At 40.8% G+C, this 16243-nt stretch overlaps 1 protein-coding gene across 5 annotated transcripts in view; it reads left to right on the forward strand.

The window, feature by feature from the left end:
• NSUN6 (NOP2/Sun RNA methyltransferase 6) overlaps positions 1-16243 on the forward strand; it is a 73934-nt gene that overhangs the window by 21193 nt on the left and 36498 nt on the right. For all 5 annotated transcript variants that reach the window (XM_040451285.1, XM_040451287.1, XM_040451283.1 and 2 more), the window contains exons 6-7: positions 7400-7481; positions 11995-12114. In XM_040451285.1, coding sequence (XP_040307219.1) covers positions 7400-7481; positions 11995-12114 — 202 coding nt within the window. The remainder of the gene's footprint in view (positions 1-7399; positions 7482-11994; positions 12115-16243) is intronic.

A 16243-nucleotide genomic window follows, 5' to 3' on the forward strand; every position in this document is an offset into this window, starting at 1 on the left:
GTGTGTGTGTGTGTGTGTGTGTGTGTGTGTGTGTGTGTGTGTGTGTGACTGGCTTCATTTTTTTTTTTTCCTGAAGAATAATTGACATACAATATTGTATTTCAGGTATACAGCACAGTGATTCAGTATTTATATGCATTAGAAAATGGTCACCACAATAAGGTGTTACCATCTGTGGTCACGCAAAGTTGTAACAATATTATTGACTATCTTTCCTATGGCATACCTTACATCCCCATGTTTTATTGATAACTATTTTATTTTTAAATTTTCCTTCAGGTTTATTTATTTATTTTTGAGAGAGAGTGAGTGAGTGAGTACAAGCGAGGGAGGGGCAGAGAGAGAGAGATCAGGAGACACAGAACCCGAAGCAGGTTCCAGGCTCTGAGCTGTCAGCTCAGAGCCCGACATGGGGCTGGAACCCACAAACCATGAGATAATGACCTGAGCCAAGGTCAGACCCTTAACCAACTGGGCTACCCAGGCACCACTTTTGATAACTTATTTAATCTTATTTGTAACTTATTTAACCCCCATAACTTAATCCTGGTAACTGATTTATAACTGGAAAATTAATCCTTTTCACCTATTTTATTCATTACTGTCACCCCCTTGCCTGTCGTACCCATCAGTTCTCTGTATCTATGATTCTGTTTCTATTTTGTTTCGTTTGTTCATTTGTTTTTTAGATCCCACAGTGAAATCATAACAGTATTTGTCTTTATCTGACTTACTTCGCTTAGCATAGTACACTTGAGGGCCATCCATGTTGTCATGAACGGCAAGATTTCATTATTTTTTGTGACTAATATTCCTGTGTGTATATGTATATATACCACATTTTCTTAATCCATTCATCTATCAGTGGGCACTTTTCTTCTTGTGATTGATTTCTAGTTTCTCGCAACTGATTTCTAGTTTCATACTGCTGTGTAGGAAGAGAAGCTTGATGTGATTTCAGTCTTGTTAAATGTTAAATTTATTGAGATTTGTTTTGTGGCCTAACGTGGTGTATCTAGGAAAATGTTACATGTACACTTGAGAAAAACGTGTAGGCTGCTATTTGGGGATGGAATATCCTGTATGTATCAAGTCGATCTGGTTTGATGTGTTCTTAACAGCTGTTATTGGATTATTTTCTGTCTGGATGATCTATCCATTGATATATGTGTGATGTTAAAGTCCCCTATTATTACTGTTGTTAATGATTCTCTTTATGATTATTTAATGCGCTTCTTTGTCTCATTACAGCCTTTTTGTTTTAAAGTCTTTTTTGTTTCATATAAGTGTTGCTACCCCAGCTTTCTTTTAGTTTTCATTTGCATGGAATATTTTTTTGTAGCCTTTTACTTTCAGTCTGTATTTGTCTTTGGGTCTGAAGTGAATCTTTGTAGTTAGCATATAGATGGGTCTTGTTTTTTAGCCATTCATTCATGCTATGTGTTTGAAAAAAAATTTTTTTAGTTTATTTATTTTGAGAGACAGTGCGAGTGGGGGAGGGGCAGAGAGAGAGGGAGAGAGAGAATCTCAAGTAGCCTCCCCAGCACTGTCAGCGCAGAGCCCGACATGGGGCTAGAACTCATGAAACTGTGAGATCATGATCTGAGCTGAAACCAAGAGGATGCTTAACCGACTGAGCTACCCAGGCGCCCCCACTCATTGCTTAGATCATTTATATGGTACTTATTGCCATTTTGTTACTTGTTTTCTGATTGTATTTGTAATTCTTTGTTCTTCTCTTGGGACTTGATGATTTTAATATTATGCCTGGATTACTTCCTCTTTTTTGTGTGTGTACCTATTCTAGATTTTCAGTTTGTGGTAACCATGAGATTCATACGTAATCTATGTATATAACAGTGTATTTTAAGTTGGTGATTGCTTAATTATGAACACATTCCAAAATCACTACATTCCCCACCCCCACCCAGCAGCATTTTATGTTTATGTCATCATATTTTACATCTTTTTATCCTATGTATTTTTTATCTAAATTATTACAGGTATAGGTGATTTTACACTCTTGTCTTTTAACCTTCAGACTAGTTTTATAAGTGGTTGATCCACTACCTTTACTATATATTTTCCTTTACCAATGAGATTTTTTTTTCTTTCATATATCTTTATTTCTAATTATGGCCTTTTCCTTTTTGCTTAAAGAAGTCCCTTTAATATTATAAATTTAATTTAGTGGTGATGATCTCCTTTAGCTTTTGCTTCTCTGATAAACTCTTATCTCCCCATCAATTGTAAATGATACCCTTTCTGGGTAGAGTATTCTTGATTGTAAGCACTTTGAAAATATTGTGGCACTCACTACCTTCTGGCTTGCAAAATTTGTGCTGAGAAATTGATAGCGTGATGTGCAGGGTAGGGGGTGGGTTCCCTTATATGTAACTAATGCTTTTTTTTTTTTTTTTCTTACTTTGTTGCTTTTAAGATTCTGTCTTTATGTTTTTAATTTTTGACATTTTTAATTATAATGTGTCTTGGTGGGGATATCTTTGGGTTCATCTTTTTTTGGATTCTTTGTTTTTCCTAGACCTGGATGTCTGTTTCCTTTGCCAAATTAGGGACACTTTCATCTACTATTTCTCAAATAAGTTTTCTGCCCCTTTCGCTCTCTCTTCCTCTAGAGACCCCAAGAAGGGGAATGTTAGTGCACTGATGTTGGCTTACAGGTCTCTTAAACTATCCTTAACACTTGTAATTATTTTTTCATTTTTTTGTTCAGTTTGGGTAACTTTTACTACCCTGTTTTCCAGATCACTGCTCTGTTCTTCTGTATCAGTAATCTGCTGTTTATTCCCTATAGTGTATTTTTATTTCTGTCATTCCTCACCTCTAATTGGAACTTTCTTATATTTTATTTTTGTTGAAATTCTCTCTGTGTGTATCCATTTTTCTTCTGACTTTGATGAGCAGTTTGATGGCCATTACTTTCTTTCTCTTGGGTAGATTGTTTATCTCCGTTTAGTTTTTTTTCTTTTGTTTTATTTTTTTGTTTGGAACATATTCTTTGTCTCCCCATTATGCCTAACTCTATGTTTATTTCCATGTATTCCATAGTTCATCTACATCTCCTGGTCGTAAAGGAGTGGCCTTATGTAAGAAATGACCTGTAGGGCCCAGAAGTGCGATTCTCTCGCGCCGACCACCAGACGCAGGTGCTTCAGGGGTGTTCCCTGGGTGGGCTGTATGTGTCCTCCTCTTGCGGCAGCCCCTCAGTAGCTCCAGGTGCATTCTTCCCTCCCTTGCCTGGTTAGCTGGAGGCCCATCCCTGATGGCTGCAGGTGTGCTGGCGGGTGGAATTATCACCCTGTAGACTGCAAGGCCCTGCTGAGGGCTGGGGTCGTATGGGATTCTCAGTGGGATGCACACCGTGGCTTTAGCGGTCTAGAGGGAAATTTCAAAATGGTGCCTTTCATCCCAGCATCAGCAGGGCTGCCCCCAGTGTCTTACCCCCCAGGGCGAGTCCCCTCCATCCCCTTCAGCAGTTGTTCCAAGATTAGTAAGTAGGTCTACTTCTATGGTGCATGTGCTTTTTGATCTGGCTCTGATCTTTTTTGTTCTTTTTGATGTGGTTTTTTAATCTAATCTGAAACCATTTGTACTGGTTTCTGGGTTGAGTCTGTGTGGAAGGCTTTTTTGAGTGGGTTTTCCTTTCCCTGTGGTTCTGTAATTTTCCTGGACCTACTCCCTGTTGGTTTTTAAAGCCAGCTGTTTTGGAAGCTCATCTCTCCATGCAGGATCCAAGGGTTGGGTTGCCTGATGTGGAGCTTCGATCTCTCTTCAGGGAGATAAGATTCCTTTGAGGTCCCTTCTGACCATGGAATGTTGTTCCTGGGGTGTGGCTTTTTCCTTATCAGGAATGTATCTCTGCCATTTCTACCCATCTTGGTGCTGTCTCTTGTTGTGGGGGCTCTGTTCATCCAATCTCTAAGTCCCCTTCAGAATGAATTATGCCATATGTAGCTGCACATTTGTTGTGTCTGTGGGGGGAGGTGAGCTCAGGATCTTTTTATTCTGCCATCTCGAACCTTCTTCCACTCTTCATTCTCTTATATTATTGAGAACTACTACACTGACAGACCTTTCTGAGTAATGTTTTTTGGTGGGAGTAGCAGGCAGCCATCTTCCAGAAAACTCTTTTGTAAACTCAACTTTTAAACTCCGCATCCAGTTATGCTGTTAGGATTTCTTTCTCTGCCTATGTGAGGAAAAGCATGCTTCCATAACCAAGGAACACTGTGCATACACAATGTTTCTTGTGGAATTTTAGAACTATGTCAACTAGTAGTACTTTGTTATTCGGTTGGTAAGTTTGCACCCTTTGGCTTCTTGAATTATAGCAGAGTTGAGTCTTAGACTTCATAGAGGTAGATTAATTTACTAATAGCCTGTTTTTCCTATGAGATCTGGTGCGTTGCATTATTATATGGAGATACACCTAACAAAAAAAGTTGTACTTTAAGTTAAATACTGTATGGACGAACGTACTTGTGCTGGTGGTCAGAAGGAGATACCCAAATAGCAGAACTTGAAACACTAGGTGGGAACTGGATTAGAAAGGCAGGCCTATAAATGTTAATGTTTTGAGTATTTTTCAGAGGACTCGTGTCCTGGGAGTCACAAATTCATTTAAATTACAAAAGAGTGAGCAGGTGGGTCGTGGCATTCAAGGTGTTCCATAATGGATTCAGACTCTTGGCAGGGGTTGAGGTGTTGATCAAGGTCAGTATACCAGTTATACCAACAAATGACTGACTTTTGAATGTGAGGCTGTGACTTTTCAGAAGGTTCCTTTGTATTTTTTCTTGTCAGGGACAGCAACTGTGCAGGAAGTGGCTAGATTTGATCCCAGCTGGAGCAAGGACCAAAGACTGAACTGATTAACTAACTCTCATGCAGACACATCGAGGGAGGATAAAAGGGATGGGAAGGGGGAGAAAGGAGTTCATATTTACTGTATGACAAAGGATGTTAGAACTAAGTGGACATCATAGTCATCTCACTGCGATGGCAGTCCATGAATAGCTACAGCAATTATTTCACTTCAAAGGGCAGTATAAACTTATCCTTCTGAGGCATAGTAATAATTTGGTCTTTGGGTTCCTGGCACACAACTCCCCAAGTCCTTGGAATCTCCGTAGCGATGAGTGTCTTCTGTATGGTAATGAGAAGACTGGTAGCTGGGGGTCCCTTGGTAGCATCTAGATGGCACTAGCGAGAGGAACCAACCACGTGGTTAGAAGGTTGGAACTTTTAGCTCTACCCCTGGACATCCAGGGTGGGAGAGGGCCTGGAGATTCACTTAATATCCAGCAGTCGGTGATTTAATCAATCGTGTCTGTGTAATGAAACCCCCATAAAAACTCCTAGATAGTGGGCTTCAGAGAGCTTCCAGGTTGGTAAACACATGGAGGTGCTGGGGGGAGGGTGGCGGGTGGTGGTGATGCATGCGCCTCTCCCATACCTTCTGCGCATCCCTTTGATTTGGCCAATACTAACTTGAATCCTCCATGGTAAACTAGTAATACTAAGTGCTTTTTTGAGTTCTGTGAGTTCTAGCGAATTTTCAAACCGGGGAGGGCACTGTGGAAACGCCCAAATTTATAGCCAATTGATCGGAAGTCCAGGCGGCACCTTGGGATGTGCAGCTGGCATCTGGAGTGAGACCAGTCTTGTTGGATTGAACCTTTGAGCCTATGCAGTCTCCTGATAATCCCAGGCAGTTAGAGTCAGAACTGAACTGAATTGCAGGACCCCCGGGTGGTTTGAGAGAAAACCTTGCACATTTGGTGGCAGGAGCGTTGTGAGTAAAATTAGCCCAACTACCTATGTCAGGCAGATCATTGGAATGGATGCTTCTGCTCCAGGATTGGTTCAGAAGGGGTGAGTTTGTTCTCAATGTCCATACTTAGATGCTATACGTGTACTCCTGCACCTGGGTTCAATCCTGTTCTCATCCTTGCCTTTATTATTAGATTGCGCTTTTTCTGTGCCCCTTAAATCCCTGGAACATGGTGTTGATTGGCTTTTTTTCTTCCTCTTTGCGGTGTGGCCTGATACGCCAGGCCATGTTTGGCATTCTCTAACTATTTGTATACTTCCTCTTGCCTTTGATAGTCTCTGACAGCCTCTGTCAGATTGCGATGTTTGTCCTGATGAATCACCATCCACCATGTTCTCCTGGGCCCTTGCACTTCCTGCTCTGATCATTTCCCCTGCCCCTTATAAAATGGGACAGAGCTCATTGTAAGGATTGTGTCAGTACTGGGCAATTACTCTCTAAAGAGTTGAGAGGAGAGTTGTATGGCATGTTTGTTGTTTCTTAGCATCGGCATGACTCTTAAGTATATATATATATATTTTTTAATTTTTTTTAATGTATATTATTTATTTGAGAGAGAGACAGAGTATGAGCAGGGGAGGGGCAGGGAGAGAGGGAGACAAAGAATCGGAAGCAGGCTCCAGGCTCTGAGCTGTCAGCACAGAGCCCAATGCGGGGCTCGAACTCCCAAACTGTGAGATCATGACCTGAGCTGAAGTTGGAGGCCTAACCGACTGAGCCACCCAGGCGCCCCAAGTATATTTTTGTTTTTCATACAAGTACCTAGCATAGTGCCTTCCAAACTGAAGGATTCAGAAACTGTTGATTGCTGTTAACAGTGATCATGAATCTGTTACCAGAAAGATTAGAATAAATCAATAAATAAAGACTCAGATGTCAAAGAAAGACAAATGCCATATGATTTCACTCATGTGGAATTTAAGAAACAAAACAAGCAAACAAAGGGAAAAAAAGAGACAAACCAAAAACCAGGCTCCTGGTTAGATAGAGCACAAGCTGATGGTTATGAGAGGGGAGGTGGAGGTCGTTGGGGGGGGGGGGGGATGAGTGAAATAAAGGGGATTAAGAGCACATTTATTCTCATGAACACTGAATAATGTATAGAATTGTTGAATCCCTATATTGTATACCTGAAACTAATACAGCACTGTATACTGGAATTAAAAGGTAAAATAACAATACAACTATTGTATGTTAATGTAAATAACATTTTTAATTAAATAACTGTGTGTTGTTGTTTTTTTAAAGATTCAAGCCATTCTTTGCTCTTTTCAGTTTGTTCAAATCTCTGAAAAACTCCTTTGTGCCTAAATGAAAATTTTATGTAACTTTATCCTTTTTAGTTTTCCTGATGGCCTTCTACTGCAGGGAATGAGTCATAGACAATTCACAGGAATATCCTAAGGATTGTGGTGTTGAGTTAAAGAGGTTTTAAAAAGGCAGAACATCCTATATTTATTGGGCTGCTTGGGTATGTTCCCAGAAGTGGAGTTTGTGTAGAGTATGGACTTTATACAGACTAATGTCAGATTTTCTGCTTTTCAGAGGTATAGGCATAAGAATGACAGAACCGATATACCTCAGCCCCTCATTTGACAATGTACTGCCCAACTACTTATTTTTACAGGTAAGTATTTGTCAAAGCAAAGTATTTATTAACATTGAAACATAACTTCAGTGAGTTATTTCAAATACAGTGTTTTTTTTCTATTACCGTATTTTTTGTGGTTTATTTTTCTGATCTACCTTTTGTTAATGAGCAGTAAGAAAAAACTTTGTACGTACTCTCTTTTTCTCAATTGATTTTTTTTCCTAATGTTCATTTTTGCTAGAGAGCACAGGTGGGGGAGGGGCAGAGAGAAGGGGGGACGGACAGAGGATCTGAAGCAGGTCCTGTGCCGACAGGAGCTTGCTGATGCTGGGCTCGAACTCATGGACCATGAAATCATGACCGGAGCCGAAGTCGGGTGCTCAACCGATGAGCCACCCAGGTGCCCCTCAACTGAATTTTAAACTTTTTTTTTTAACCCTCTGTTGCCCAAAGGCGCTTTAACAGCTCATTATAATCATTATTTTCCATCTCAAAATATTAATGTCTAAATAATGCATGTGTTAATATACATATAAGTGTATTTGTAACTTTGAGTGAGATGCAGATGGTTTACTACTAACACATTTTTGTCAGGTGGTTATCAATTGCTGTGATATGACAGTTTATTTTGCCGTGTCCAGTTTATTGCATACTTTTGCAGACGGTAACTCTTTTGATTTGTTACAGTTCATTGGTTAGGTGGTATTATTGTTACTACTCCCGATATGTAATGAAGATACTCAGTATCAGATCTGTTAGGTTTCTTGGACAAGGTCATATACAGTTCATAATTAGTAATGTCTGAACCCTGACCTAAATGCACATGCCATTTACTTTCTGCTCTGCCCAGTGTTTAATCAAAAGACATAAACCCAAAGATTATTTCCATTGGGAACAAACAGGAAAACAGATTTATGTGTATTATCTGATTCTACAATAGTGATGGTGTAACACATAGGATATATAACCTACTATATAGTTACACGCTATTATTCAAATTCTTCTTTGGTAATCTGTGCCAGCCCCCTGCCCCCCGCCTTTGTTTTAAAATTTGGAGTTCCGCTAGGTGCTTGGAATATATTACCACAAGCATTAACTGGCTTACAATTTAAGACAGCTGATACTGAACACATTATTGAATGATGTTCAATAACCATTTAACTTGTGACACAAGGTAGTTCATAGGATGACTGGCTGAAGAAGTTTACACCTTGAAGAAATCATATTTCATAAGCATAAGAGTTTGGCAACTGGTAGCCTTTGTCTACCTACTTGGTGAGGTTAGTTTATAGAATGGGTGGAATTATAGAGCTGCTGAAAAATTCCTGGGGAAATTTGTGGGGTTCTCTTTCGCTTTCTCTTTCCCGCTTTTGGATACCTCTTGGCCTTGGCGTTATCCCCACATCTATATTCTTTGTTACTTCTAACAGCTAATGCAAAAGCTTTGCATTGGAGACTTTGTTTTGCTGGGGTATGTGTATGTGTAAGGGGCTATTGATAACTGATTATTTTTCATTTTAGCACTTGAAGTTATATACTAGAATGTACTTTTCAGAGTTAATTGGAGTGTTGTATACAATCATTAAAACTACAACTGTGTAATACCATTTGGCTTTTCACAGTCAAAAGGGAACTTTTGAATTGCTTAAACACAGTCCACAGAATCTCAAAATAATCTTAGATGTCCTTCACATTTGAAGTAATTGTCAGTTAAAAGTTTAGCAGTTAAATACTTGCAAGAACTGCTTTCAGCTATATTTTAATAACATTTTAGTTTAACTGGAATAAAACATAGTGCCTGAAACTTAATTTCCTCATTGCCTCGTTCCTTGTAAATAATTAATTTAAGAGCCAGATGAGGTTGGACAACCTAAGGAGCTTTTAAATAAATACTACTGCCTGGGCACTAGCACCAGAATTGGTTTTAGTTGGTCTGACTGGGGTGGGGCCTGGGTCAGGACGATTAAAAGCTCTCCCATGCAATTCTCATGTGCAGTTAAGGTTGAGAATCACTATAGCATAGCAATGGGGTGCATCTGGCTGCACGTTAGAGTCACTTGGGGCAGTGTTGAAAACACTGATGCCTAGGCCCTATTGCCAGAAATTCTGGTTTCACTATTCTAGATCAGGACTAAACCTTTTTTGAAAAACTCACTAGGTGATTCTCTTGTGTAGCTAGGATTGGGATATACTGTAGAGAAAGGTTGTAGACTAAATTATTTTAAGAAAAGTTTGTCATTATTTAAATATTTAATGAAGCCTTTTCATTTGGACTGTTTGATAATTTCAATTTATTGCATGGCCAGAAGGTTCTTAATGTATTATTTATGTTTGATTGCAGATTTCTGTCATTTTTGACCCATACATTAATGTTATTAGGAGACAAGTATAACCAGTTGTCTTCAGATAAGGAATCACCAAATCTCCAGTAGCCACATACATGTTTTAGTGTTTTCATATTGGAGTGCAATTTTTAAATATTTTTGGAATAAATTAGACCATTGAAGAGAAAATCTGTAACAGGTTAAGCTGTTTTTAGTGTTTAATGTGGAGGGACTGCTCTTCAGATGCCTGAATGATTTGCATTGATTTTAATACTTCCTGTTTCCATAGGGGGAGTACTTGCTCATTTGTGTCTGCTTTCTCACGTTGATTTTCTGTTTTCAAGTGGTAATCTTGGATTCACTTGGGAGCATTGTAACCTTCTCCCAGTTCTTGAGAACATACTAATGGATACAATTCCCGTGTGAGAACGAATGGACACCTTTAAACTTTAAATAGCTCTCTGCTTGCCAAGTAATTTAAAAACTGCATTACTTTAAAGAAAATGCATTACTTTGTAATATTCTAGCTTTTAAACAATATTTATTTATTTTGAGAGGGAGAGAGCATGTGTGCATGAGTGGGGGAGGGGCAGAGAGCGAGGAGAGAGAATTCCAAGCAGGCTCCGTGCTGTCGGTGCAGAGCCCAATGCAGGGCTTGAACTTGTGAACCATGAGCTCATGACCTGAGCTGAAATCAAGAATCAGATGCTTAACCGACTGAGCCATCGAGGTGCCCCAGTATTTCTATTTTATTTGAGGCAAACTGTTATCCTAGAGTAGCAGTCCTTATGTGATCAATACTAATAATCAGGTAAGGTATAACTTACTGTAGTATAATTTACTACTGCGGTATCTGAGTTGTCCAGTCTCATAATACATTTCTGGGTGCCAATCAGAAACAATAAGATTTTTTTTACATTTTACTTTTCTCCTACAGAAATGTGGTCATGGTGGGGAGATAGGAACCCAAATGTCTTTGACTGGCATTAGCATAAAACTAGAATTCTTAAGTAGGCGTTAGATGGTGAAGCACCTGAAGTTGCAAAATTTTATACATTTTCTTAGAAAAAAACCTAGAGCTTTCTTACATTTCTAAAAGGGCTTTGACCTTCAAAATGTTGAGAATTGTTGGGGCACCTGTGTGATTCAGTCAGTTAAGTATCTGACTTTGGCTCAGGTCATGATGCTCACGGTTCATGAGTTCGAGCCCCACATCAGGCTCTGTGCTCAGAGCACAGAGCCTGCTTGGGATTCTCTCTCACCCTCTCTCTCTCTGCCCCTCCCCTGCTCTCTTTCTGTCTCAAAATAAACTTAAAAAAATACTGAATTGTTGAGAAAAAAACATGATTTGCTAAATTGATTAGGGAAATGCATCTGTGCATGTGTGTCTTGCGTGTGAAGGTCCTATGAGATCATAGGATAATCTAGGAAATTGTGAATTTCCTGACACTAGTATTTTTACAGAAACCATATTTTGGTGGAGGATGCTGTACTGGACTGCCTCCAAAGATGTGTTTATGTTCTGTGATTCTTAATTTTAAAATGATTTAGAATCATTAGGGGCATCTGGGTGGCTCAGTTGGTTAAGCATCCCCACTCTTGTTCTCAGCTTAGGTCTTGATCTCAAGGTTGTGAGTTCAAGCCCTGCACTGGGCTATATGCTGGGCTCTGCACTGGGTATGGAGGCTACTTTAAAAAATGGGGCGCCTGGGTGGCTCAGTCAGTTGGGCGTCCGACTTCAGCTCAGGTCACGATCTCGCGGTCTGTGAGCTCGAGCCCCACATCGGGCTCTGGGCTGATGGCTCAGAGCCTGGAGCCTGCTTCGGATTCTGTGTCTCCCTCTCTCTCTGCCCCTCCCCCGTTCATGCTCTGTCTCTCTCTGTCTCAAAGATAAATAAACGTTAAAAAAAATTTTTTTTTTTTTAAATTAAAAAAAAGGATTTAGAGGGACACCTGGGTGGCTCAGTCTATTGGTTAAGTGTCTTGACTTCAGCTCCGGTCATGATCTCAGGGTTTGTGAGTTCCAGCCCTGCGCTGGGCTCTGTGCTGACAGCTCAAAGCCTGGATCCTGCTTCGGATCCTGTGTCTCCCCTGTTTCTGCCCCTCCTCCCATGCTCATCCTCTGTCTCTCAATAATAAATGAATGTTAAAAAATTAAAATAATAAAATAATAATTAAAAAAAATTTAGAGTCATTGGTAATTGATTTTTTGTTTTCCCCTATAGAATTTGCCATCTGCCGTCGTAACTCATGTTCTGGATCCTCAACCCGGAGAGAAGATTCTAGATTTGTGTGCAGCACCCGGAGGCAAAACTACACACATTGCAGCATTAATGCATGATCAGGTAAGACTGTCTTCACAGCAAACACTACTCTCAACATATTACGTATTTCAGTGTTGAAAGTAGCACTACGTATAACTTAGGAAACATGCAGACATTTATAATCTGAATTATTATAGATTCATCCAAAGTGAAGACTCTTCACTGATGCGATTCATCACATGTTGAGTGTAGTACATAATTATCATTTGTAAACACCATTTGAATATCTTCTTAAATCCCAAATTTGCTAGTACATTTGTAAAGTAGAAGTCTTCTTCATAAATATACATTTAAATGAAACACTGAAGAGATTTTTTATGTTCTTAAGTATAAGACTTGATACTTTTTAAACTATTCAATTTTGCCACTAAGAGTTAATTTGCACATTACTGCAGTATCGAATTATACATCCATCCATACATATGTACTTATATGATACACATCAAACACATCTTGAGACTTATAAAAGCTGTATGATCTGTCTTAATTACAAAGCTTGGTTTATTGTCACAAGATAGAGTAAGTCGTGGATAACTTTATCTCACATTTTACCGCCTCTACCTCCGTGTGTATGTATTTGACAGTATGTTTTCTTTCATTATGGGTTAGTCTTACCTGTTTAGAACTCGGTGTGATCTTGTAACCATTCTATACTGCAATTGCAGTACTTCAGCTCAAGAGGATACGGCTGGCTGATGCCATCTTTCTTCTTGTTTCAAATTCCATACAATTAAGTGGTTCCTAAAATACTGAGACATGCTAGTGTCTTCACTTACTTTGATCTGAAGTCAGATTTTAATTGATTGTTCGGTTGATTAAACAGATATTTAATTAGTACTTCCATGTGCCAGGGACTGGGCGTGTAGCAATAAACCACAGTGACCAAAATCACCTTCTTCATGTAGCTTGCATTATAGTTGCGAGGAGACAGATACTAAACTAAATGAATACAGGGTCTGGCATATGTGATTGCGATAAGGGCTACGGTGAAAAGTGAAGGAAGGTGAGGGGAATTGGGGTTCTTGGGGGGTGGGAGAGTGAGGAGGCAGTTTGAAGGAGGGTGGGGAGGGAGATCCACACTGGGAAGGCAGCCTCTGAGGAAAGACTTGGAGGTGCTGAGCAATGTGGAGGTCTGTGGAACGCGTGTTTTAGTGAGAGGAAACAGCAAGTGCAAGTGTGCCGAGGCTGGAGGGCACCTGACTTGTTTGAGGAGCCTCTGCAGTTTGCTGAGGAGGACGGGTAGAGAAAGAGCAGTCGGAGAGGGAGGGCCCAGGGGAGGACGTTTGGGTAGAGCACCTTGCAGGGTGTGTCGGGACTTCACCTGCACTCGAGTGATGGGAAGTCGTTGGAGGTTTTGAAGAGAGAGTGGCATAAGCCTTACTATTTCAAAACTATATCGTTTTGGCCACTGCATTGAAGAGAAGCTGTAAGAGGGCAAGGGTGACCAGTTAGGAGACCGTAATTCAGGGAAGCATCATGGAGGCGGGAAGTTCTGGAGTGGTTTTTTTTTAAATTTTTTTTTTTTCAACGTTTATTTATTTTTTTGGGACAGAGAGAGACAGAGCATGAACGGGGGAGGGGCAGAGAGAGAGGGAGACACAGAATCGGAAACAGGCTCCAGGCTCCGAGCCATCAGCCCAGAGCCTGACGCGGGGCTCGAACTCACGGACCGCGAGATCGTGACCTGGATGAAGTCGGACGCTTAACCGACTGCGCCACCCAGGCGCCCCTGGAGTGGTTTTTAAGGTGAGGTTGTAAGGAGCTGCAGACGCACTGGAAGTGGGCTGTGGACATGAGAAAATAATGGAGGGTGACTCCTCCAGATTTGGGCCTGAGGAAATGGAGAGAGCGAGCTAGATGGGGGTGACTGGGAGGAGCAAGTTCTGCAGGGAAAAGTCAGAATTGAGTTTTGGAGATAATAAAGTGAAGTGTCAGACATCCAGAGGATGACGTTGAACAGGCAATTGGGTATTTGAGCTGGGAGTTCAGGAGAGGGGCCTGGACTGGAAATAAAACTTTGGATTGGAAATGTAAACATATACGGAATAGAGATTTGGACCTCATCAGCATATAGATAATGCGTAAAGGCATAAAACTAGTGTGGGTGGCAGTAGAGAGTAGAAGAGGCCAGAAGACTGAGCTGCCTGGGTACCATGGGCCAACATTCAGAAGCTGGGAGAAGGAGAAGGAGTGGCCAGCTATGTCAGAGGGAAACCAGAGGCGTGTGCTACCCTGGAAACTAGGTGAAGGAAGGGACTGAAAGGTAATGGAGAGATCAACTGTGTCACATGTTGTTGCCGGCCCGTAAAAGGAGGACTAAGACGTACCAGTGACTTAGCACCACGTAGGTGATGGGTGAGCTTCTCATGAGCAGTTTTGGTGAGTGGAAATGCTTGCTTGGATTGAGAATGAGAAGAATCTGAAAAAGTGAATCAAAACAGCTCCTTTGGTCGTGGTGAGGGTAGTTATTTGTACAAGAATGCAGTGAAGGGGCGCCTGGGTGGCTCCGTCGGTTGGGCGTCCGACTTCGGCTCAGGTCACGATCTCGCACTTTGTGAGTTCGAGCCCCTCATCGGGCTCTGTGCTGACCTCTTGCTCAGCTGGAGCCTGCTTCGGATTCTGTGTCTCCCTATCTCTCTGTCCTCCCCTGTTCATGCTCTGTCTCTCTCTCTCTCTCTCTCTCTCTCTCTCTCTCTCTCTCTTAAAAATAAACATTAAAAAAAAAAAAAAGAATGCAGTGAAATGGGGCAGTAGTGGGAGGTGAACTCAGGGAATACTTTTTTTAGGATGAGAGAAATGATAATGTTTATATGCTAATGAGAGATGCATTAAAAGGGGAAACATGTAACACCAGAGAAAGCAGGGAAAATTCCTGGACAGTATCTTTGAGGAGGTGACATGGGCTAGGATTTGATGCACAAGTGGCTTTAGTTGGTAGCCTGTGACAGTTTATCCCATGGAAATAAGAAGGGAGGCTGAGTACATAGGTGCAGCTGTTGGTGGGCTGGTCAGTGTGGGAGGACCTGGATGGTCTCTTCTGATCATTTGGCTTTTCTCAGTGAAATAGGAAGCAAGGTCATCAGATGAAAATGGGGATGGGGAAGGAGGCGGTAAGAGCTAGGAGGTAGGAAATACCAGTCCAGGAAGTGGAAGTGAGGACGGGTGTCAACACGCCGTAGGAATCCAGTTAGCACTGTGGGCTCCCTGAAGACATGAATTTGAGGCAGGATTAGTTGGGATAATGATGGGCTTTTTTTTTTTTTTAAGCTGCCTGGGGGTAGACAGGAGGTTGGTGAAGAATGGAGCTTAACCACAGCAGCATTTTTGCCATGCTTACATCTAAGACACAAAAGCATGTGTAGAAGAGAGTGATTTGATGTCACGTGGAATCTAAGCTGGGTGAGGAGCACAGCCAGGATAGTAAAAGACTGAGGCAGTGTGGATCCATTCTTGATTTTCTGAATTAGCTCACATTTCTTCAGTGGGAGGATTTCTTAGGCACCTAGAAAACTCAACAATTTTTGTCACAGTACTAATTTATAAATAAAAACTTACCTACCTGAGGTGTGAGACTTTCTGGCATAGAAATACACGTCCGTAAGGCTTACCAAAGCCCTTCTGCTCTAGCTGATTTACTTCATAGAAGTAATATTTGCCCACTCCCCAAAGTGCCAGGTGTTGGACTTTGCCAGGTGATCATTTTTGATCTGTATTTGATGGTTTTTAGGATGCTTAAGCAATTTACAAGCAATCTTGCACAGAAAATAATAGGAACATTTTCTGTGTCAAGGTGAAATTGTAACTTTTCCCTTTCATTAGTGCAAATCATTTTATCCAAAGACTTCTGATGAAAATTCACATTGCTTGCATATTAGTATATAATACTGTCGTAACTTCTGAAACATTCACCGTGTCACAGAGGGATAAAACATGTATAAATTTATATTTTTAATAATTACACTGAAAGGTTAAAATCTGTCTCTGCACTGTATGTGTGTATCTACAAACACTATATATAGGCACTGTATATATACGTACTGCGTGTGTATATGTATGCCTTCTGTACACAGGTACCCTACACACAGACACACTTGCGGTAACACTAGTATAACCTCAGTGAGTGGCCTTAAGGTAAGTAAGGAAGAAAAAG

This window comes from Herpailurus yagouaroundi, unplaced genomic scaffold (genome assembly GCF_014898765.1).
Source record: "Herpailurus yagouaroundi ecotype Mexico unplaced genomic scaffold, PumYag 203, whole genome shotgun sequence".
NCBI classification, from domain to species: Eukaryota; Metazoa; Chordata; class Mammalia; order Carnivora; family Felidae; genus Herpailurus; species Herpailurus yagouaroundi.